Here is a 19,560-nt window from a genome sequence, read left to right as displayed (position 1 = left end):
CTTAGTCCCGTACTCACCTAACAGACCTTTAGTGACATGTTACAGAACCATTTTAAGAAAAATATTCTGCTCTCTTTCTCCCAAATCACAGTTTTGCACTCTTGTCCTTATAACCCAGTGGATAAGTAATTTTTTGTCCTCTACTACTCCCATAATACCTTTACTTCTCTGACACCTGAGGTCCTCCTCCCTTCACACCTAGCTGGCAACATGTGGAAAATGAAGCAAGTTCTCCCAACTTTGTTGTTGAGGTGGCACTCTTAATTTGCTGTATTTCTCAAAGTTGCTGGAATGCACCCTCCAATATTATTAATCCAATGACCTTGAGTGCCGTGAAAGTATAAAGGGAATGAACTTCAAAAAGTCATCAGATTCTTGCGTTAACGGATTGGGCTAAGCAAACCACTCAACTGACAGAGTAAGGAGATTTGATCCTGTATCAATAATGCAATGTATTCTCAAACATTTAGTGTGATTGCCTTACAATTTCCAGAAAAGACTTCTTCCTTCTAAGAAATACAAATTTGAAGAGGAAAAGAAAAAAAAAAAAAAAGAGTAAAAAACACACTTTTAATGATGACCATGAGAGAAAAATAGAAAGGTTCTTTCCTGATGTCCTTCAGTTAATCCTAAGAAGCACACCAGATAAACTGCTACCCTCTGGAAAGCTTACTCTGTGTTTTTATCTATTGCTATGGACTGAATCCTCTCCATTGTGAAATAACAAGAAATTTTGCACAAATTTAGCAAGACATCAGAGGATTAGACTTTTTGATATTGTGGGAATGGCAGGACGTGTGGTTCCAGTTAAAGGACCTTGGACAGGTTATACAGAAGTATGTGTTTTACGACTGTCAGGAGTGATAGCCCAGGACACTGAGAATGATATCTCGGGTCACAAAACCACCCTCATACATATGATGTGTGAATGTTGGGCCTGGATGTGTGCATGAGTGGGTCAGAATGCTGCCCACAAGGTATGCATAGGAACGTGACTGAAAAGAGTCACAACATGAGTGTGGTGTGTTTGCAACAAATTTTTTTTGAAAAAACATCCTGTCTAACCTCTTGGTCCAGGTGCGTATCTGTAAACCTGTAAATTGAGAACTGTTAATAAAAGTCAGCTCAGCTCTGTCTGGCTCTGCTCTCGCTGGTAACAAGAACTCTGTGTCTATGTGTCTCTGTCTGCATCTGTATGCGTCATTCCTCATCACCGCAGATATAATGGGATGTAAAGCAGACAGTTACTTTTTGAAAGCACATAGTACTTTTGTATGGAGTTGTTACATTTAAAATTGCAACATTAAAAGTCTGGACAAAAACCTAAAAATTATTAAAAAGTGGCAAAGGAAAATAAGTACCAGAATTCTGATACATATCTGAATATTATAGTGACAAAGTATGTTACTTTAAGCTATTAAGGCAACAGAGCCTGTATATAAAACACAAACAAGCTAGAGGCAAGAAACGTAAAACAATCGAGGCAAGAGAAACAGTTTCTTCTCAATATTAAGAATTAGCTGCTGTCCATTACCTTTACAAATTGAGGATAGCTTAGTTTGCATGTTTTATTTATGGTGGTATACACAGACAGTAAAACCAGAGGAGCTGCAAGCCTATGATAAACTATTTACTCACTTGAATTTATTTGAGAAATTCTACAAGCAATGAAACGGCCTCTGTTGTGCCCAGTTCTACTTTAAGAGCTACGTAATAATGGGAGATTCACATTTCCAATACTTGCTGTCTAGACTGCACTGTTTTGACTAGCTCACCACTGACTGTAACAAAGTCTAGACACAGACGCTATGTGAGTGTAAAACGTCCCAAACAAAAACATCTGGTTTACTGCCCACAGAGGGTAGGGAAAATGGTATAGCTGTTAAGGATCAGGTAATCTACCTGCACACTTTTGTTGTCCAGGAGTGTGTAACATATGGATAAGTTAGTAAGTGTCAGTTATTCAACCCTTAGTGCCTTCTCCATCAAGTACATAGTGGCAGATTAATCAGACAGCCCCTTTTTTAAAGCAATATATATTTTTAGACAAGTAAAGGTCAAAGAGAGAAGCTATTGAGATTCCCTTGAAATACTTGATGTACCTAGAAAAACTGTTAGTTAAATTGATGGTGACAGAAATTAGAAGTTGTGCAAATGAATTCTCGAAGAGGTTTCCTGAAATGGTATATAAAAGACTAGAGCAAGAATACTAAATGGACTTCACCTGAACTGGACTACAGGTTAATCTGGGAGTACTAGTGTAATCCAACAGTGCATAAAGACCATAGATTTGTCAACAGTGAGGTTTACAAAGAGCATCAGACAAGTAAGTGACTCTGACCTAATAAATTTCACCCTACTTAGTACAGGCTATGGAAGCACACCATCTGTCACACACAGGAATAAACCAGACCATCATCATTTGGAAGCAATAAAGGAAAATGGCCATTTCACCAAAATATGTTGTGAGATGGTTGTGAATGAAAAATTATTGATACCTCCATACAAATACCACTGCCGCTTCGCTTGGAGTCATATATACTACTTTGGGTCATTGTTCATTAAAGCTGATGAAAGCAATCAAATAGGCTCATTCTTTATGACCCTAAGAAAAATCCAGAGGACAAAGAGCTCATCTGATAAGGAATCTAGGAAACAAGGGCTAGTTGGCCTGTCAAACTAAAGACTTAAAGATACACAATTGTTGTTAATAAAGAGTAGGTAAACACACTGGAGAAAACTATTAAGCTGAAAAATAACACTGCCACCAGCAAAATGCATGAACTGGCAAGAATACACTTAACTGGAAGTCAGAGAGTAGTTCTACAGTCTCACTATGGAAACAGCCCTCCCCTAAGAATACAGGGGACACAAATCTAATTTTCACATACAGCAGAACCAGTTTACAGAAGAGGTTATATCATATAGCTGTCCAGAACTGCAGACGACAAACTCAGTGGTGCTCCTGTTTTTTCTCCCCGACTATGCTATTGTAAAGTGCAGCACACAACTCCCCAGATGTTTAGATATTCTCAGTTTTTGAGCTTATATATATCAAATTCAAGCTTATACCCTGTGTTTTATTAAATTGCTTGATTACATTACACTATGATAAATGTACAGCTGTTATCTGCAAGTCCCAAAGAGTTCTGCTCAAAATATTATTTCAGATAGGCTTGCACTAGTGTGGATGCACTATCGTAAAAACTGTCATAACGCATTTTAAACAGCTACACTCCTGCATTTTCCTCATTTGGTAAAACACAGGGCCCCAAAAGATGTTTTAGACCATCCTGGTATACTAACGAGAAGATCATATATGAGATGACAAGCCATCACTGAACTTCACATGCCTTTTAGAGGCAATAATAAACCACAGAAAATCTCCAGTTTGCTTGTTGATTATATAATTTAAGAAAAGCTTTACAAAAACTATGCTAAGAAAGCAGCTTAAAACCAGTAATCAGCATAAATACTGAAAACTCAGAAATGGAGAGTCTTACTAAACATTGCGTTCTTACCTTTTCCAGGACTTAGGTTTTGGTCTATGAACACCTTAAGCTCTCCATTGGCTTCAATTAGTCCAGCCTGTTAAAGAAAGCAACTTTTATTAAATTTACAAAGACAGACATTTATTGTTAAAGATGAAAGAAATCATACCAGAAGTCTCTGCTGCTACCACTCACATTTTGTCACAAACCTGTCACTAATGTAATGGCACTGTTTGTGGCACAGTTTTTGCCAAACATTACATTGTTGATTTAATAAATAACATATTCTTAAAACACAAGCAGAAAAAGTTTACAACCACCTGGCTATTTTGTGTCCTAAGCTCTTACAGTATACATGTACTGTTTTTTAACAGACAGCTCAATATCCTTCTAATTAAAACCAGTGACACCTTCGACTACACCTTTCTCTGTGTAGGTACTCTTTACCCACCACAGAAGTTAACATTATAGCAAAAACAGCAGAAGTGGTATAGAGTGCCTTGAGCCATTTTAATCAGACAAAAAGACTTTAAGAAGAAACACCCTAAGCTTTTCAGTTAAGTATTTTTGAAGATCAGAATATAAAGGTCTAAAGTGAAAGATCTATAGCATTATATATGTTTATAATCACCATCCTTTGAGAAAGCTCACAGTAGAAGTTATTTTTTTAAATACTATTAATTTTTTTATAGAAAACACTTCATGCAGTAATTCCTTGTTCTCTACAGACAAAACAGTTCTGAAAAAAAAAAAAAAATGAACACAGGACACACAGACTGTTTCCATTTAGAAGGAACAGCAAGAAAGTCAACACTTGTACTTAACCACAATTTAGCATGTGGTGTTAGAGAGGCTGAAAAGTCCCTACCTGCATTTTGTGCATAGCTAGTATTTGCAGGTTACTACAGATGTTCAAGAGACATTGAAGTGGTTTGCTTTCAGTCAGCAGCAAAGCTTTTCCCTGAGAAACCTACCTGAAGATGTGCCAGAAGTTCAGTAAACTAAACCACTAGAGGATGCTGTGGTGCTGTTATTATACAGGTGTATGACAGCAACGATTTCTTAAGACAGACAGGGAAACTGAAAAAACAGGAAACTTTCTCTCCTCAGTGAAACGGGAGGGGAGAAAAGAAGATGACTGAGCACTGGGGACAGGCTGGCAAGTAAGCAGAAGAGAAATTTTGCTATGGGAAGCATAAAGAACAGTGGCCTGTAATAGCATGGCAGCAATGAGGACCTGGTGGCACGAAGAAAACTTACATGAGGGGACAATGGAAATGATGAGTAGAATGAAGAGCCTGGGGCAGTTCTATCCTCTATTCTCCTAATTTTTACCCCGAAAGTAATAAAATAGCATTGTTTTAAGGAGACTGCATCAACTTACCAGTACACAAACACTGCCTGTTCTTCATCCTGCCCACAGTAGGGATTCCAAGTTCCACTTGCACAAATGACAGCTGTATTGCCTTATTCCCAAACACCAGAGCTTCTTATAAGCCTAACTCTTCATCACACTTATTGCATAATTCAGAAGGGCAACGCACTATATCAGGTAAGGTATACTTATCAAGATGAAATCAGTATCATGTACAAAGATATTCTTAGAGCTACAAAGATGTTACTAGAGCTACATTCTATGGCAATATGACATTCTAGAACACTGGAATCCTACATGTTATATGAAGATGAATTTTTGGTGTTACATTATATTCCCATTCCACCTCAATTTCAAAACAGGAGTGTTAAGCCACACAGAAAGTGCAGTCTCATCATCATAATTTCTTTAAATGCACTACTTCATTTCCTATTCAACAGTAGAAAGAAGGGGTTCATACTTAAAGCTTCCTGCAATTTCTCTTTTCTTTGAGAATCAAATAAATATCAGTGAGACTAGGAAGACATTTAATATATTGATCAGTGGACTGCCAAGAAAATGTCTCATTTAATCTGTAATGCCTTTCATTTTACAGCATGGGAATTTAATAATTTTTATTCATTCCATACATCAGCTTAATATGCAAAAGCAAACTTGCATCATGTTCACATCAGTAACAGTCATAATCCAAACCCAAATATTTAAGCTGTGATATTCAACAAATTGAAGTATCAAATGCAAACATTATTTCAGTAATTAGCAAATTAGGTAATCCAGTTATCAATTATTTATTGGTCTCTTCTTATTTTTTTAAAACCAGAATGGTCTGCCATACAACCATTTCTATTAATTAATTTTATCCTTAAGTATTCAACCAACCACCTTATCCTAGCATCAAATAATGTCATTATATTCAAGTTTTCTTCTATATAATTAAACTATACAGTGATGGATATTACTGCAATTAACAGGCAACTCCAAAAACCGCAATCTAATCTAGCATTACAAAAGGTCAAGTTAGTACTGCATGTCCTGGTCCACGCTTTTGTGTGACTAAAATTACACAAGTCACTAAGATGAAGAACATTCAAGAAAAACACTGCATTTAATCAACAATTTGGGAAAACTCAGAGAACGGCAATTACTGAACAAGAAGAATCCCCTCAGGAACCATGACACCGACGAAGCAGTTGCAGTTCTGCCACCTTCCGATTCCAGCGTCTTACGTAAGGTTCAGCTCTAGTAGCTAAAATGACTGGTAAACATTCAACTCATTTGTAAGAGCATGCCTAGGAAACACTCCAAGAAAACTACCTGGAAAGAATACTACCAAATCTCACAGAAAACAGCATCTCCAGTTGCTATTACTCATCATGAAAACTGATTTCTAGAGAAAATTCTGTTACTCCAACCTCAGTATGCTCTTCACGCTTCTAGATACACTATTTAATTCCAAGGTTATCAAAATTTATCACTGATTTTGAGTCTCCTCAAAGTCACAGATATGAGCTTTTGGTAAAAGAGAATTGAAAAGCAAAGCTTCCATCTCATACAAAATTGTGGTGTCTTCGTTCTAAAAGGGAAATACTAGGCAAAAATGCTCTCGGTATGCATTTGGAAGAAATTGTAACTCTTTGTCGAGCCAGATTATTTTGGAGGAGGGAGCAGGATTACTTCTCCATAACCTATCTAGCACAGTGCAGAGCCCAAAAGAAACAGAGGAAAATGTGACCATAGCTCCCTTTAGCTATATCCTAGTCACAGATTCACAATGAACAAACAAAAGAAAGCAACACCACATCAACGGAAAGAGAAAAGCAGAACAGCAAGTACCTGATTTTCCTCAATGGAAAACAAACTTTCTGCCAAGGAGGGTTTAGACATCAAGGAAATTCTATTTTCTGATGGGAAAATACACATAGTTTTCACGCCTTATCGAGCTACTTGTAACAAGGTATTTTGATTTTTTTTTTAACTGATAAAGTAATTTTTTCATATTCCACATTTTCTTATCTTATCTTGATTCTTGACTTTCAAGTTCATTACTTCCTTTGATGATAACACCAGGGCTGCTTGAAATAATATCATCCTCTTAATATTCTATTCTGAAAGCTTTAGAAGTTTGTGCAACTTCACAATTTATCATTGCTTTCCTCTTCAAAGAGACATTTTGGCTATGTATTCTTCTCTATGGCTACATAAACAACTAGCGTCCTAAGCAGGCAACAGATACACCCTTTATACTTTACACATTTCAACAAAAATCAAAAATGATTTTAAAAACCCCCTTGTGACACTCAACATCTAAAATGAAATAAACTAAGACCTCCTTTTCAAAAATCAGAGGAAGGTTAAAAACCACTGGACAAATTAGTAAATCTGGTAATTTTAACTGTGGAAGCTATACTGGAGTAGGGACTGCAACGATAGTTGAGGGTTTGTCGTACTATATCATTCAGAATGCTTAAGACATCAACTGACTGGCTAAACATATCAAAAATTCAACTTAAGTTAGCACTGGTCTGCTATGAGATCATCATCAATCATAAGGACTCGGAAGTCTATCTTTGTTTTATTTACAAGTAAAAGCTAAAAAGCACTTGTAAGTGCCCTCAGCCCGAAAAATCAGTAAATTGGGAAATACCTTTCTGTTGGGAGTAAAGTTAATATGAAACAAAATTTGTTAAAAATGCATTGAATTTCACTTATTTAAAAAAAAAATAAATCCCTGAATTTGTACTGCAGTACAAGGAACCTATAAAAGCACAACCAAGAAGTTTGACTAAAATGAGATTAAACAAGTACACATGCTATGTCTATCAGCTTTAAGCAGAGAGTAAGGTCCCTCCGACACTCCAAGATAAGTAAACATGGGGAACATAAGAATGCTTTTGTGCCACAGCAATATCTCTTCTATCTTGCTTTTACGTAATGAGCCCATTTTAAATATACTCCCTGAAAAAAGGGCTGAGAGAACAGCAAAAAGTGTAGAGATAAATGAAAACAGAGGTATTTGCAAAAAGGTATTCTCAGAATAGAAATTTTCAGTTGCTAACAGCAGATTAAGTCCATTAGACTGAGGCACAGAGCTGGGCCTGAAAACAAGAGAAAGGGGTGCAAAATACACAACACTGGTTAAAGAACAGGAGTTGGCATAGGACATGCAGAAAAACAAGTAGACAATTTTGGGACTGGATGGGAAAAAGTGAACTAGAATATCAGATGGAAGATGACAGATTAAGAGTTGAGGTAGAGAAACTGGGAATCACTGGAAAAGTATGGGAAACAGAACTGATGAAAACCTGAAAGAGCTTTAACAGGACAAGGAGATTGGATCCTGTGAGGAGAAGGGAAGCAAAAAGGAACTGTAAAACTAAATACAATCTAGTCTAAACTATGATTGAAGGTAAATAAACTGGGACTCAGGTTGAGAAATTCAAAACAAATCAGGTAAGTAGTGGTAAAGACAGGACCAGAAAATGGAGAAATTGCGAAGGAAAAGTATTCCCATTAGAGTACATTTATTCCCTCCCAGAGCTTGTCAATGGCATCGAGAGGATGCCTCTGCTGTCAAGAGGCATTTGCAAAGCCTGTTAGCAAAGAGCCACACACATCTTGTGCAAACTGCACCTAACTTGATCCACACAGCATGACAATCCCCTAGTCATTTCACTGCTTAAGAATAGGCAATAAATGTAAAGGGCCCTATGCCATGCGATTTTACTATGCCCCACTTCACTGACAATGTAGGGATATTTTGTTTGCCTTATTTTAATATCAGTAAGCAGCAAACACACAACAGAAAATTAGCATAGCTACAAAGTGGATAAAAGTTTATAACCAGAAACAACGCTACTTAAACAACCTTAATTCTTCTTTCACCCCTACCCATACACAAATGTAATTTGTAACAAGATCATAATACACCATTTTTCCCATTGGACTCAGCTCATTCAGGGACCAGAGTGAACATGCTCTGGGAATGAATCATCATGTTAATGCAGGATGGTATTTTTATGGGACATCCAATTCATTTTTCACAGAAATTAAAACACAATTAAGATAAGAAGTAGAGAATTGCAGGAAAGAAAAGAAAGTTCTTAAATTTAAAACATTTGAATTTCATTTTGCAAATGAAGTCAGTAAGGTCTATTCCTTACTGTATAAAGTAACAGAAAAGAACTTTTAAAGCCAGGCTACAGGAGTTTGTCTGATCCTGCAAAATTCTCAGATGTGTTATTTTACTTTCTTCTGAAAGAGACCATACAACATCTTCAGTTCATGGCGGCATCCTCAAGATCAATGTGTTTGTCAACCACTCGGCAATGAGCTATACCATAGAAATGAGCTTTCCAAAAAGTAAATTGAATTATTAACACCTTAACTACCAAGGCATAGTCAAAGCACTAGATATTAAAGACCTGGATCACACAGAATTGTGACGATAAAAACTAAATACAAGTTAGTTGCTCAGTTAAGCGTTGTTCATCTTTGGTCTGAACGCAGGCTCCACTGACAATGCACATACATTGGATGCTGTGTATATACAGAATGTCATCTAAGGTGGTCTTATTGCTGAATGTGAAGACCATTTGCTTTCTTGGATGTTTTTTCTAAACAGAGCAACACATATAGAACTCAGCAAAAACTGAATCATAGATGAAAAATTAGTCAAATAGTGGTCCAGTCTAAGGAGCCATACAGACCAAAAATATCACAGGAGTTTAAATTATACTGGGATATTTCTTACAATAATTCAATTGCCCAAGTGATACAGTCCTGGCAAAATTTAAAGCTGAAATCCCCCAACACTAATTGTGAAGCTGTAAGAATGAAGCAAAATTGATTTCAAGATTCCTAGGGTGAGTAGGTCCGAAGCACTGGTTTGCCACTTGTACCCCATGAACTAAATCAGAAAATAGAATAATTGTTTGTGTCCTCCCAGACTAAATACTCATACGCAGGGAGGTACAAGCAGCAGCCACTTCCACAACTAGCTGCTGGTGCCATTCTAGATTTGACCTAAATAGGCTTCTGTTTTTCTAGCCAAATCAAATCTTTACAGTAGTTTGTTCAACAGCATCTAAACAATGGCAGAAATCAACAAGTAATGTTTCACAGGACTCCCTGCAAACCCATTTGTCTCATGAGCCTCCTTATCAGTGTATTGTAAGGCTACAGCAGCCTACAATATAATTTTCAGGCAAGTTCGTGTAACTATTAATGCAATACTGGAATGCTTAGCTAACATTGAAGACAAGTAGCCAGCAGCATTTCTGGGGGTATGAACCACTGTCAATCTTTAAAATCAAGTTGTCTGCTATCCAAGAACCACTTCAGCATAGAGAACATTTACTGGAGATTGGCCCATTTTTCTTCCCACTTCTTATTAGCCACAATAAATCTCCATTAAGTGATATCCACGCAAGAAAATACAAACACTAAAATAAGTGATCCCTAGTGTAACTTAACTTTTCAAAGCTGTATTTTTGTTTAGCATATTGTCAGTTCACTGTATTTACTCAGTAATACTACAAATATGTATCTATATAAAGCCACTACCATTAGATGAGACACACAGTTAATAAAGAAGGCTACAGGAAAATGCTTTAGTTACACAAATAAATTGGCAAGGTGGCAGGCAACTTCTAAACTGCTATTTTCTGCCCTAAAAATACAAACTAACATTAAAAATAAAAGGAAACTCTTATTGTGTATTTTTCATGGAAAAAGAAGAACTTAAAGATCAATTTCCTTCTGCCTTCTTCTAAAAAGCATATTTAAAAACATGTTAACAACACTCGAAATCCCAGACTGAGATGCCTTTTTGGAAGACCTAATTTCATATTATTTGATCTTCAGTTTGCAAACTTCTGAACACATTAGAACTCACTAAAGGCAAACAGAAATAGATCAAGCTATTGAGAAGTTGCTGAACTAAGATGCTATAAAAAAAGGTGCATGAACCACTTGAGATCCACTAAAGACTTCACTTCCTTAGTCTGTTTCACTAAAATTCCCAGTACATAACCAAAAATAAACATTAAAAAAAATATCAGCATGTGTTTCTCCTTTTAAGTCTGAAAAATGTTTTGAAGGCTTTTCAATATTATCTAGATGTTGAAAGTGCATCATGTAAAAAAAGATCCAAAATATACCTTTTCGTTACTTCCATTAGGCTCTTTTTTTTTTTTTCAATCCATCCCAAATGTAACCTTTTCAGACCACAAAGACTTGCTCAAGACTGATGTAGAAGTACCACATGAAAGCTATTAAAAAGTACAACTTTTGTGGTGTTCTGGCAAAATTACTATACAGAAGCACAGATCTTCCTTCTTTCCCCAAATCTAGCAGACCTACTGACCTATCCAATAAAGTTGTTGTAAGAAACTAGTTTGCTGTGTTTTTTTAATTATTCTTTGATCAAAATATTTTTAAGTAATGCTAAGAAATAAATTCATTGAATTAAACTACATACCTGAATTTATTCTGAATACTCAATTAAAATGAAATATCAACCTTAATTGCTCTATCTCTAGATCTCTTAAACAGCAATGTCAGATCAGGTGTTGAACTTTGTGCTGGAAGAACTTCTTACATTGTGTCCTCAGATTTACACATGTGCACAAAGCTTTCTTTCCAAAGTTAGATACATGGGCCACAGCTACTACTGAATGAGATTAATAAAAGCAACATGAAATACGGAAGAGATACAGTAAGTTTTAGGTAAACTAAAGATCAATAGAAAATTCCCTCATAAAGTCATTCAAGCAAAAGATGACAGTAGACTAAAAAAAATTTAAAAATCTAATTTTAGAACCAGTGGTTCTAAAGCCAATGCCACTGTCAGCAACATATGAAACAGTAAAATACGTGAGCTTTCTGGACAAAGAGCTCTCAAGAAAGATATTTTAGTCTGTGAAAAATTCTGAAGGCTAGCAGTGTTGTGCCAGTTTAAAATGTCGGTGGAACACCAGATCAGTTTTCTACTGCACGTTCTTCAAGAACAATTATTTTTTTAAATGTCTTAAAACAGTCCACGCAATGGTGAACAACTGAAACAATAAGTAACGACTACTATCTAGAGTATTTCATTTATGTATTTAGCATATTTCAATATATGTAATTTTTGAGATCAGAAGGAATCTTACTCATTCCTCTTGTCTAGTTCCCTTCTCTTCAGCACTCGTTGTAACATCACGCATTGGACTATCCCCTCTAATAGACCCAGCTCCTGCAAGTGACTCCTGCTTCTCTTCTGCTTAAGAGCCAAAAGCTTCTCTTTCTTCATGGCTGCCTGAGAGGCCTCAGAAGCTCATTTCCAACAGAAGTGAGAGGAGAACCAGCGTTGTATCACAAGTTGGATCTTCAGCTGCACTATAGAAATTGCTAATTTAGTCAAGGAAACTATGTTAACCATTATTACTAAAAAGTATTTATCAGCTTAATTTACAGGTAATTCTAATATATAGCTAAATATAGAAGTGGCCAGCAAGTAGTCCTCAGTCTTGTACTGGGAGTTGGAAGACAAAAATTTAAGAAATTTACTTTCTTGCTACAGTAATTGGCAATCTTCGGATGCTGCACGCTGCCTAGTTTTAAGCATGCCAAGGACGGACAGGTCACCATTTCACTTAGGGAACTGTGGCCCCACTAAACGATTAATCCCATGTATCCTGTGAGCAGCACAAGTCAGCCGAGGACTCTGGTGCATATATTTGACTCCTTCAACTCCTTCCTGGAAGGTGCCACATCTGTAAGCAGTGGAAGAGTTTACAGTAGACTCAGCAAAATCTTAGAGAACAACACTGATTAACCAGAAAGAGGAATACTGGCTATGCTGGAGTTTCTGGAGATTCTCTGCATGCGATGACTATATGAGTCTCAGACCAAGAAATTTCCCATACAGCACAAACATATATGTCAAATTGTACCCTACTCTACTGATCTCAACTTGTCATTCAGCCTCTGACAAGCAACAGAATAATCCTGCTCCCAAGGTACACAAGTACTTGAGATACTGCAAGTGGCATTCTCTCATCCACACATTTTTTCAATTGTTTCTTTAAATTACACAAAAAGTAAAGTCTAGTAACTAAGCTCTTCTGAACTGAATATGATATTCCACGGCCAATCTGCCTGATCCTGTTAGAATTGCTTATCAGCTCCACACAACGCTCACTTACATAAAAACAAAAATGGCTATGCTCATTACTATTACCAGATCACACTGGAAAATGAGTTTGCTCCTTCCTTCCCCTTTATATTTATGGCATTCCAGATCCTATACCCTTTATATAACAGCTTTCAAAAAAATAAACTGATATACCCACAGATACTTCAGCCTTCACAAGCTAGTAGCTCTCTTCTTCCATTATTATTTTGCAACTCACCCAGCTATAACAGTACTTGTGACTATGCTCTTAAAGTCCACCTGCAAGTTCTTAAGGTGCTACACATTAATGTATCCTGACCACTGAGCGCTGCCAGAGAAATGAAATTGTTTAAAAAAAACAAAACAAAAACAAACAAAAAAACCCAAACAAAACAAAAACACCAAAAAAAAATCAACGCTTTGTTGCTTATTCTCTCTTTGTACACTCTAGAAAGCGTTAGAGGGATACATTTTGAAGTAATATTTAACAGAATTTAGGTTTGTGTCAAATAGCTCATAAGCATTATCTTGCCATCTTACCTGATCAGTACTTTAGTAATTTTTTTTAATCCTTTATAAAAAAACATTTGAGTATGCCAGTATTCTCCCTTGTGCTCCCCATTTGTTCAATTATCCAGTGGAGTCTCTGTCTGCAAACTTTTACAAGTATTTTACTTTCCAAACAGGTCTTTTCAAGCTATATTTTTTATAAAGAGGTATCAGAAGAAGAGTTGGAAGTGAGCAACAGAAAGAGAAGCGCCATCCTGCAGCAGGTGGGAGGAGGGGTTAAGTAGGAGCATTTTATCTTGTGGCACCCTGGCCCGGGGCTGCGGCTTCCCTGGCACCGGAGCCAGCGCTGGCCCCAGCAGCAGCTAGCAGGACAGGACACGCAGTGAGCCCGCGTCCCCAGGCTGGAGCACACTGTCACACTCTTGGCCATGTAAATGCCACCAGCAGCCCAGACACAGCATGGCAGCAGCACAAGACCTTACCACAGCTAAGCCATTTCAGCTCTGCTGAGAAAAAGGGAAGGAAGGGGTGGGAGCACTCATCAGCTATGCCATCTTCTTCACCACTACATCTCACAGGCAGTTAGTGCACTTGATAGGTGACATGGCAGAACCGCAGGCCATTAATCACAGCAATATTTCCATGTCAGAGTGTTTAAATTTACAGCAGTACAGGTCTTCAAAGATTCAATGCCCAGAAACTTGGCAATACTGTCTCTGTCATGATTAATTCCACTGTTTCACTAGAAAAAGAACTTGGAATTTGGACAAAAAATGTGCAAATCATTCTCTTCCCTTCTGAAAATCAAAAAGGTGTTTTACCAAGTAGCATCTGTATCTTCTAGCATTAAATCAAACCTAGTAGGGCCCATAATCAAGAGTTGGAAATTTAAAATTTCCCAGCATTCACTACACATTTTAGACGCCATGTAATGGTGAGTATGTAATAGTCTGCAAAAAGGTAAGCAGTTCATCTTTCTTCCCTGAGGCAGGATTAAGTATGTGTAGAGGTTTTTAAGAACAGGTTAGACAATCCTTCAATTAGGATTTCATACCCTTTCTAGCTACCCTGTTCTGGTGTTCAAGTACACTTAAAATTGTACCTAAAACCCAACTTACATTTCTATTTTTCCAAATACAGCTTACCAATTCTTGTACTAAAGATACAGAAAACAACCCATTTTTCTATCTGTAGCACCTTCTACCATTTCTGAAATTTGTTATCATGTATGTTATTCCTTCCTTAACTACTGTCTTTTCTAGAAAAAGCTAGGTCTTTCAAAAACTAGGTTCTGAAATGTTTTATTCTCATTCTGCTCCTTTAGACCTTTTAGGATATTCATCTGTATTTCCAGGTGCTAGCATTTCTTTACTTAGTTCATCTCCCAACATCTAATATTAAACATACTTTAGTATCTTAATTACTTCGAACTGCTTCAATTTCATCTCCTAGTCTAACATTTCTCTTTCATTTTCTTCCCGCTTAAACGGCCTTTCATTCCCTGAACTCTGCTATCTGTAACATACTTGGCCACCCTTATCTCTTCCAGGCAAGCTTTAAGTGACTACGTATTTCTGGTTGCTTCTCCACACATGAAGATGTTTTTCACTTGTTGCCAAATTACTGAAACTCTCTACAGTAGTAATTTGTTAAACCAATCACTATTTCATGGAAATTCTTGCTACTTGAAAACTACAACAGCCCATATTAGATTGCAACCTGCTGTTTACAAATTTGAATTGTATCTCTTTAGTTTGCATGCTGTTGTTTTGAGGGGCTTTTCTGAATGTGAGATATATTCTAATTTGAATACAGAGTGGTATCTTGTCCTGTTTTCAATAAGGGAATGTGAAAGCCCAATTATATTAGGTATTAACAGTGAACTACATGTTAAATGCAGAATGTGTGAAATTTTGCTTTTTAGAAGTACTGGAATAGGTAAAGAGCAAACATGATTCAAGAGGTAGGCCACAGACTCAAAACCACTAACCTTAATATCCATGGTAATGGAAGTCTATGATGAAAGTCCCCAAAGCCTGTTTTTACAGACACTAACTAGCATCTTTTGGTAGCCAAGAGACAAAAAATGAACAAATACAGACACTAAACCATCTTCACTCCCTTGAATATATGCTACCTCCTTGGACACAAGAAAGGCAATGCTAGTTGACGTTAGTCAATGACAACTCTGTCATCTGAACAGTATTTGCTGGGTTTTTAAACATTCAATTCAAAACCAAGCTGGTTTAGTTTTCAGTATGCAAACACATAATGCCAATGGCCCGCATGCTTTTATGAGCATGGTGAATTCTTAAGATTAATTACTTCGAAAAAATGGCTGCAGATCTGAAGCTGGTTTATGTTGTTACATCCACAGCGAGACACAGCCTAGGCTTGATGTACAATATAGATATAGTAAGTTTCACACATTAATTAATGACAGCTATTATAAAGCATGACCTGGTTTGCTTTTGTTAACAAAACCAAAAATATTCTGTGAGCTATGCTTCCACACACAGTGTGCTACAAACATACTTACATCTTTTGCCATGTTACCAAAGACTAGAAATCAGTCCTCTTAAAATCTTGACAGCAGCAGGACACAGAGACAATGCTATTTTCTAGAAAGCAAGCAAAGACATCATCAGCTATAAAAATGAAAAGAGGGAAAGTTGTTACAACTGGAATTATTTACTACAAAACGCAATTTACTTTTTTTTAAAAAAAGCGGTTTAAAAAGTTTTCTGTCATCACCAATTCAGCCCCTAAGCCCCTCGCCCAGCCCCCGCCCAGGGCCGCGAGCTCTCCCTTGGCGGGAGCGCCCTTCCCCCAGCCCGTCCCCGATCCCAGCGGGGCAGCGGGCAGCCCACGCCGGGCCGGTCCCTGTCCAGCTGCGCCCCTTGCAACACCGCAGAGCAGGGCGCGCGGAGAAGAGGCGAGGGAAGAGATCCCTCCCTTGGCCTCCTCCTCCCCACCCCCATTTCCAGCAGCAGGCACAAGTAGGCCTCGGGGGCCAGCTCCCCCCCGGGGCCTTGCAACGGCCCCCCCCCCCTTTCCTCCTCGCAGGCGGGCGGGCCTCGGTTGCACCGAGAAGCACAGACTGGCAGTCGCCACCGCGCCTCGGGCACCTAGCGCCCACCCGCCCCCCGACCAGGGCCTCACCGCCCGGGGAAAACCCTAAGCCCCGCGCCGCCTCCCCTCGGCAGCGAGGGGCCGCGCTAATCGCCTCAGAGGCGGCGGGGGCGCGAGGAAGGGGGGACGCGCCCGCGCGCCAGGCGGCACCGCCGGCGACCAGGGGGAAGGGGCAGCGGGGGAAGCGGGTCCACCCCGGCCCCAGCCCCCTCGCCCCGCCGGCGGCAGCACACCGCGGCGCGCACTCCCCCCCACCCCTTCCTCCATCCTATCCCTCTCGCCGCTCCCCATCCTCCTCCCGCCGCAGGCCGGCCCGGGCTGCCCGCACCTGAGCGGCCGAAGGCAAAGAGAGCCGGCTCCATCCCCCGCCGCCGCCCCCAGACAGGGACCCGGAGCGCGGAGCGGGAGCACCCCCCGCCCGCCGCCGCGCTGCTGCGGAGGCGCCCGACTGCACATGTGCGGCGGCGCGCGCGGGCCTGCGAGCCCGACGGGAGGGGGCAGGGGAGGAGGGAGCCGACGCGGGGGGAGGCGGCGGGAGAGCAACGGCCCCAACGGCAGCTCGGGCGGGGTGGGGGGAAGGGAAGGGGCCGTCAGGGACCGCCCCCCTCTCCGCGCTCCGGGGCGGGGGGTGCGGGGGGAAGGGGGCTCACCCGGCGGGCTGTCACTTCCCAGCCCGCCTCAGCGCCCGCCGGTCGCCAGCCTGGCAGGCTGCTGCCCAGCCGCCCTCGCTGGCCGCCCGGCCTTTCCCGCCCGCCCGTGGCCCCGCACACCTGCCCGCCGCCGCTGCCCCGGCCCGCGCCCCGACCGCCGAGGGGCCCGCGCAGGGGAACGGGGGGGTGTGAAGAGGCGGCGGGGGGCGGGCGGGCGCGACGGCAGCGGCCCCTACCCGGGCCCCGCGCGCGCGACCCCGCCGCTCTTTCCTCTTTATTTTTTTTTTTTTCCCCCCACCGTTGGCAGGGGGGGAAAAAAAAAATTGAAACTTACACTTTTGTGCGTCCCACCGGCGTGACGCTGCGCGCTGACGTCACGGGGGTGTAGCGTGCCTTGCACGGGCACACGCGGAGCGGGCTAAGCCAACCGCCCGCCGCTCCATGGGCGGAGGGAGCATGCGCGGGATTTTCGCGCCTTCCGACTCCCCGCCCTGCGGCGCCGGCGGCGAGCGCGCGGGAAGCATCGGCGCGAGATTACTCTTCGGCGGCCGCCGCCGCCGCCGAGCACGTGGTCGTAGGCGCGCGGGCGCGAGCCGCTTCCCGCGCAGCGGCGTGAGAGGGCGGGAAGGCCCCGGGATCCCCCGCTTCCTGATGGCTGCGGGACACGGGCCCGCGCCTCGGCCTCGCCGCCGCGGGGAGCGCCGCCCCGCTCGGCCTCGCCGCCGGCCAGCCCGCCTTACGGCAGAGGAGCGAGCGCGGGCTGTTGCTACCCTTGCCGCTGAGCGCGCTTCTGGGGGCACGGGTGCTGGTGGGGCAGGGTGGTGCGGTTCGTTGCCACAACATCCTGTCGGTGCTTCCTCATCACGTTTTGTTTGGCCGTTACTTAAGCAAGCTCACTTACAGCGACCCGTGCTAAAATTAGGATTTTATAGTAATGCAAGTGAAAGTTTTCCACTAGGCGACTGCTGCTCTGAAGCTTGAATTAGGCCAGACCTGCACCCAAAAATTCAGTGCTCAATGGTTTGTGACACCTCCAGTCTGTGAAACTGGTACATACGCTAGCTGCATACAGCAGCCACCGTGTGTGTTAGCTATGGCTGTGTGATGTAATTATACAAGAATGATGTAATCCTTGGCAAAAACCTTTCAGCACTCGGTAGTGGGGTTATACAGGCAGAGCTACAATGGTGGAAACTGCAGCAAAGTCAAAGGCATATACCTCAAAAGCTGAATTTCTAGTGGCAGTAGATATAAGACCTGGTTGATGGTTGGGGGGAGCTGCAGACACTTCTGCATGTGATAGCAACCCTGTGTGGTACAAGGTTGCTCATAACACGATAGAGAGGGGAGCAGGAAGTCAAAGGTTTATTCTTCCTCTAAAACTGCTGCTTCCTGATAATGCCTGGGAAAGGAGGCTGGTTGGGAACAGAAGGCACAATCAGCACTGCCACTATACAGCAGCAGAGCAGAACAATCTAGCACACGTGCTGGAGATGATGCTGCAGAAGATGCCTCACCTTTAGTTACTTTTATCCTTTTTTTTAAGACATTGAGGGAGTTGTGTTTTATAATAATGAGGAAGCACTAGCTACCCTAATTTTCTTTATAAATAGCAATCTTTGAAGTTTTTCATTCACAGTAACCCCTCGCTTGCTGCTCTGGGGTTCCATAGCTGCTGGTACAGTAGCCTGTTCTGGTAACAAGTAGTATTACCCTATTGCTTCAGTTCTTCTCAACTAAGTTTGATGGCAGTGGACATCAAAGCAAGAAGATGTTAATGAAAATATGTTTACAGCTGCTTATAACTTTTCAGAAAGAGACAAGAACTTTCACACACGAAAAGCATTAGGCATCCCAAGCCAGCTGCAGAAAAAATGCTTCCTAACATACATTATCTCCTCTAGTTGCTGCTGCTGCTGCTCTCCCCCTTCTGAGTCATATATACACTGCCTGTGGATTTAAACTGTCTCTGTATCTCAAGTCCTTGCCTGCACCCCTCCCCCCCTTTTATGTTAATTCTTGTAGTAAGAACCGTTGCACTATCGCACCTACCACAAGCTCCTGCAGCTTCCAGAAATGTACCCTCAAAGGGTATTGCTGTCCCAGGGTGAAGAAGGGACTACAGAAAAGGAAAACAGGTAGAACTGTATGACTGCACTCAGACACAAAGCATTGCCTCTTCTGTTTTTTCAAAATGGTCCCAGTGCCATTTTGAAAAAGTCTCAGGTTGAAGGGAAACCACCTACA

At 41.1% G+C, this 19,560-nt stretch overlaps 1 protein-coding gene across 3 annotated transcripts in view; it reads right to left on the bottom strand.

The window, feature by feature from the left end:
- Positions 1-17,749, bottom strand: part of TFDP1 (transcription factor Dp-1) — a 45,704-nt gene extending 27,955 nt beyond the window's left edge. For 2 of the 3 annotated variants that reach the window (XM_065829592.2, XM_065829594.2), the window contains exons 1-3: positions 16,992-17,136; positions 16,071-16,152; positions 3,522-3,588 (exon numbers count right to left, since the gene is read on the bottom strand). In XM_065829592.2, the coding sequence (XP_065685664.1) occupies positions 3,522-3,588; positions 16,071-16,082 (79 nt within the window). In that variant the 5' untranslated portion in view covers positions 16,083-16,152; positions 16,992-17,136. Of the gene's footprint in view, positions 1-3,521; positions 3,589-16,070; positions 16,153-16,991; positions 17,137-17,647 lie in introns of those variants that run through there. The other variant, XM_065829593.2, reaches the window with a different exon arrangement.
- Between the last annotated feature and the right edge of the window lie 1,811 nt (positions 17,750-19,560).

Source organism: Patagioenas fasciata, chromosome 1, assembly GCF_037038585.1.
Source record: "Patagioenas fasciata isolate bPatFas1 chromosome 1, bPatFas1.hap1, whole genome shotgun sequence".
Classification (NCBI taxonomy): Eukaryota; Metazoa; Chordata; class Aves; order Columbiformes; family Columbidae; genus Patagioenas; species Patagioenas fasciata.
This window is presented reverse-complemented; position numbering and strand designations above follow the sequence as displayed.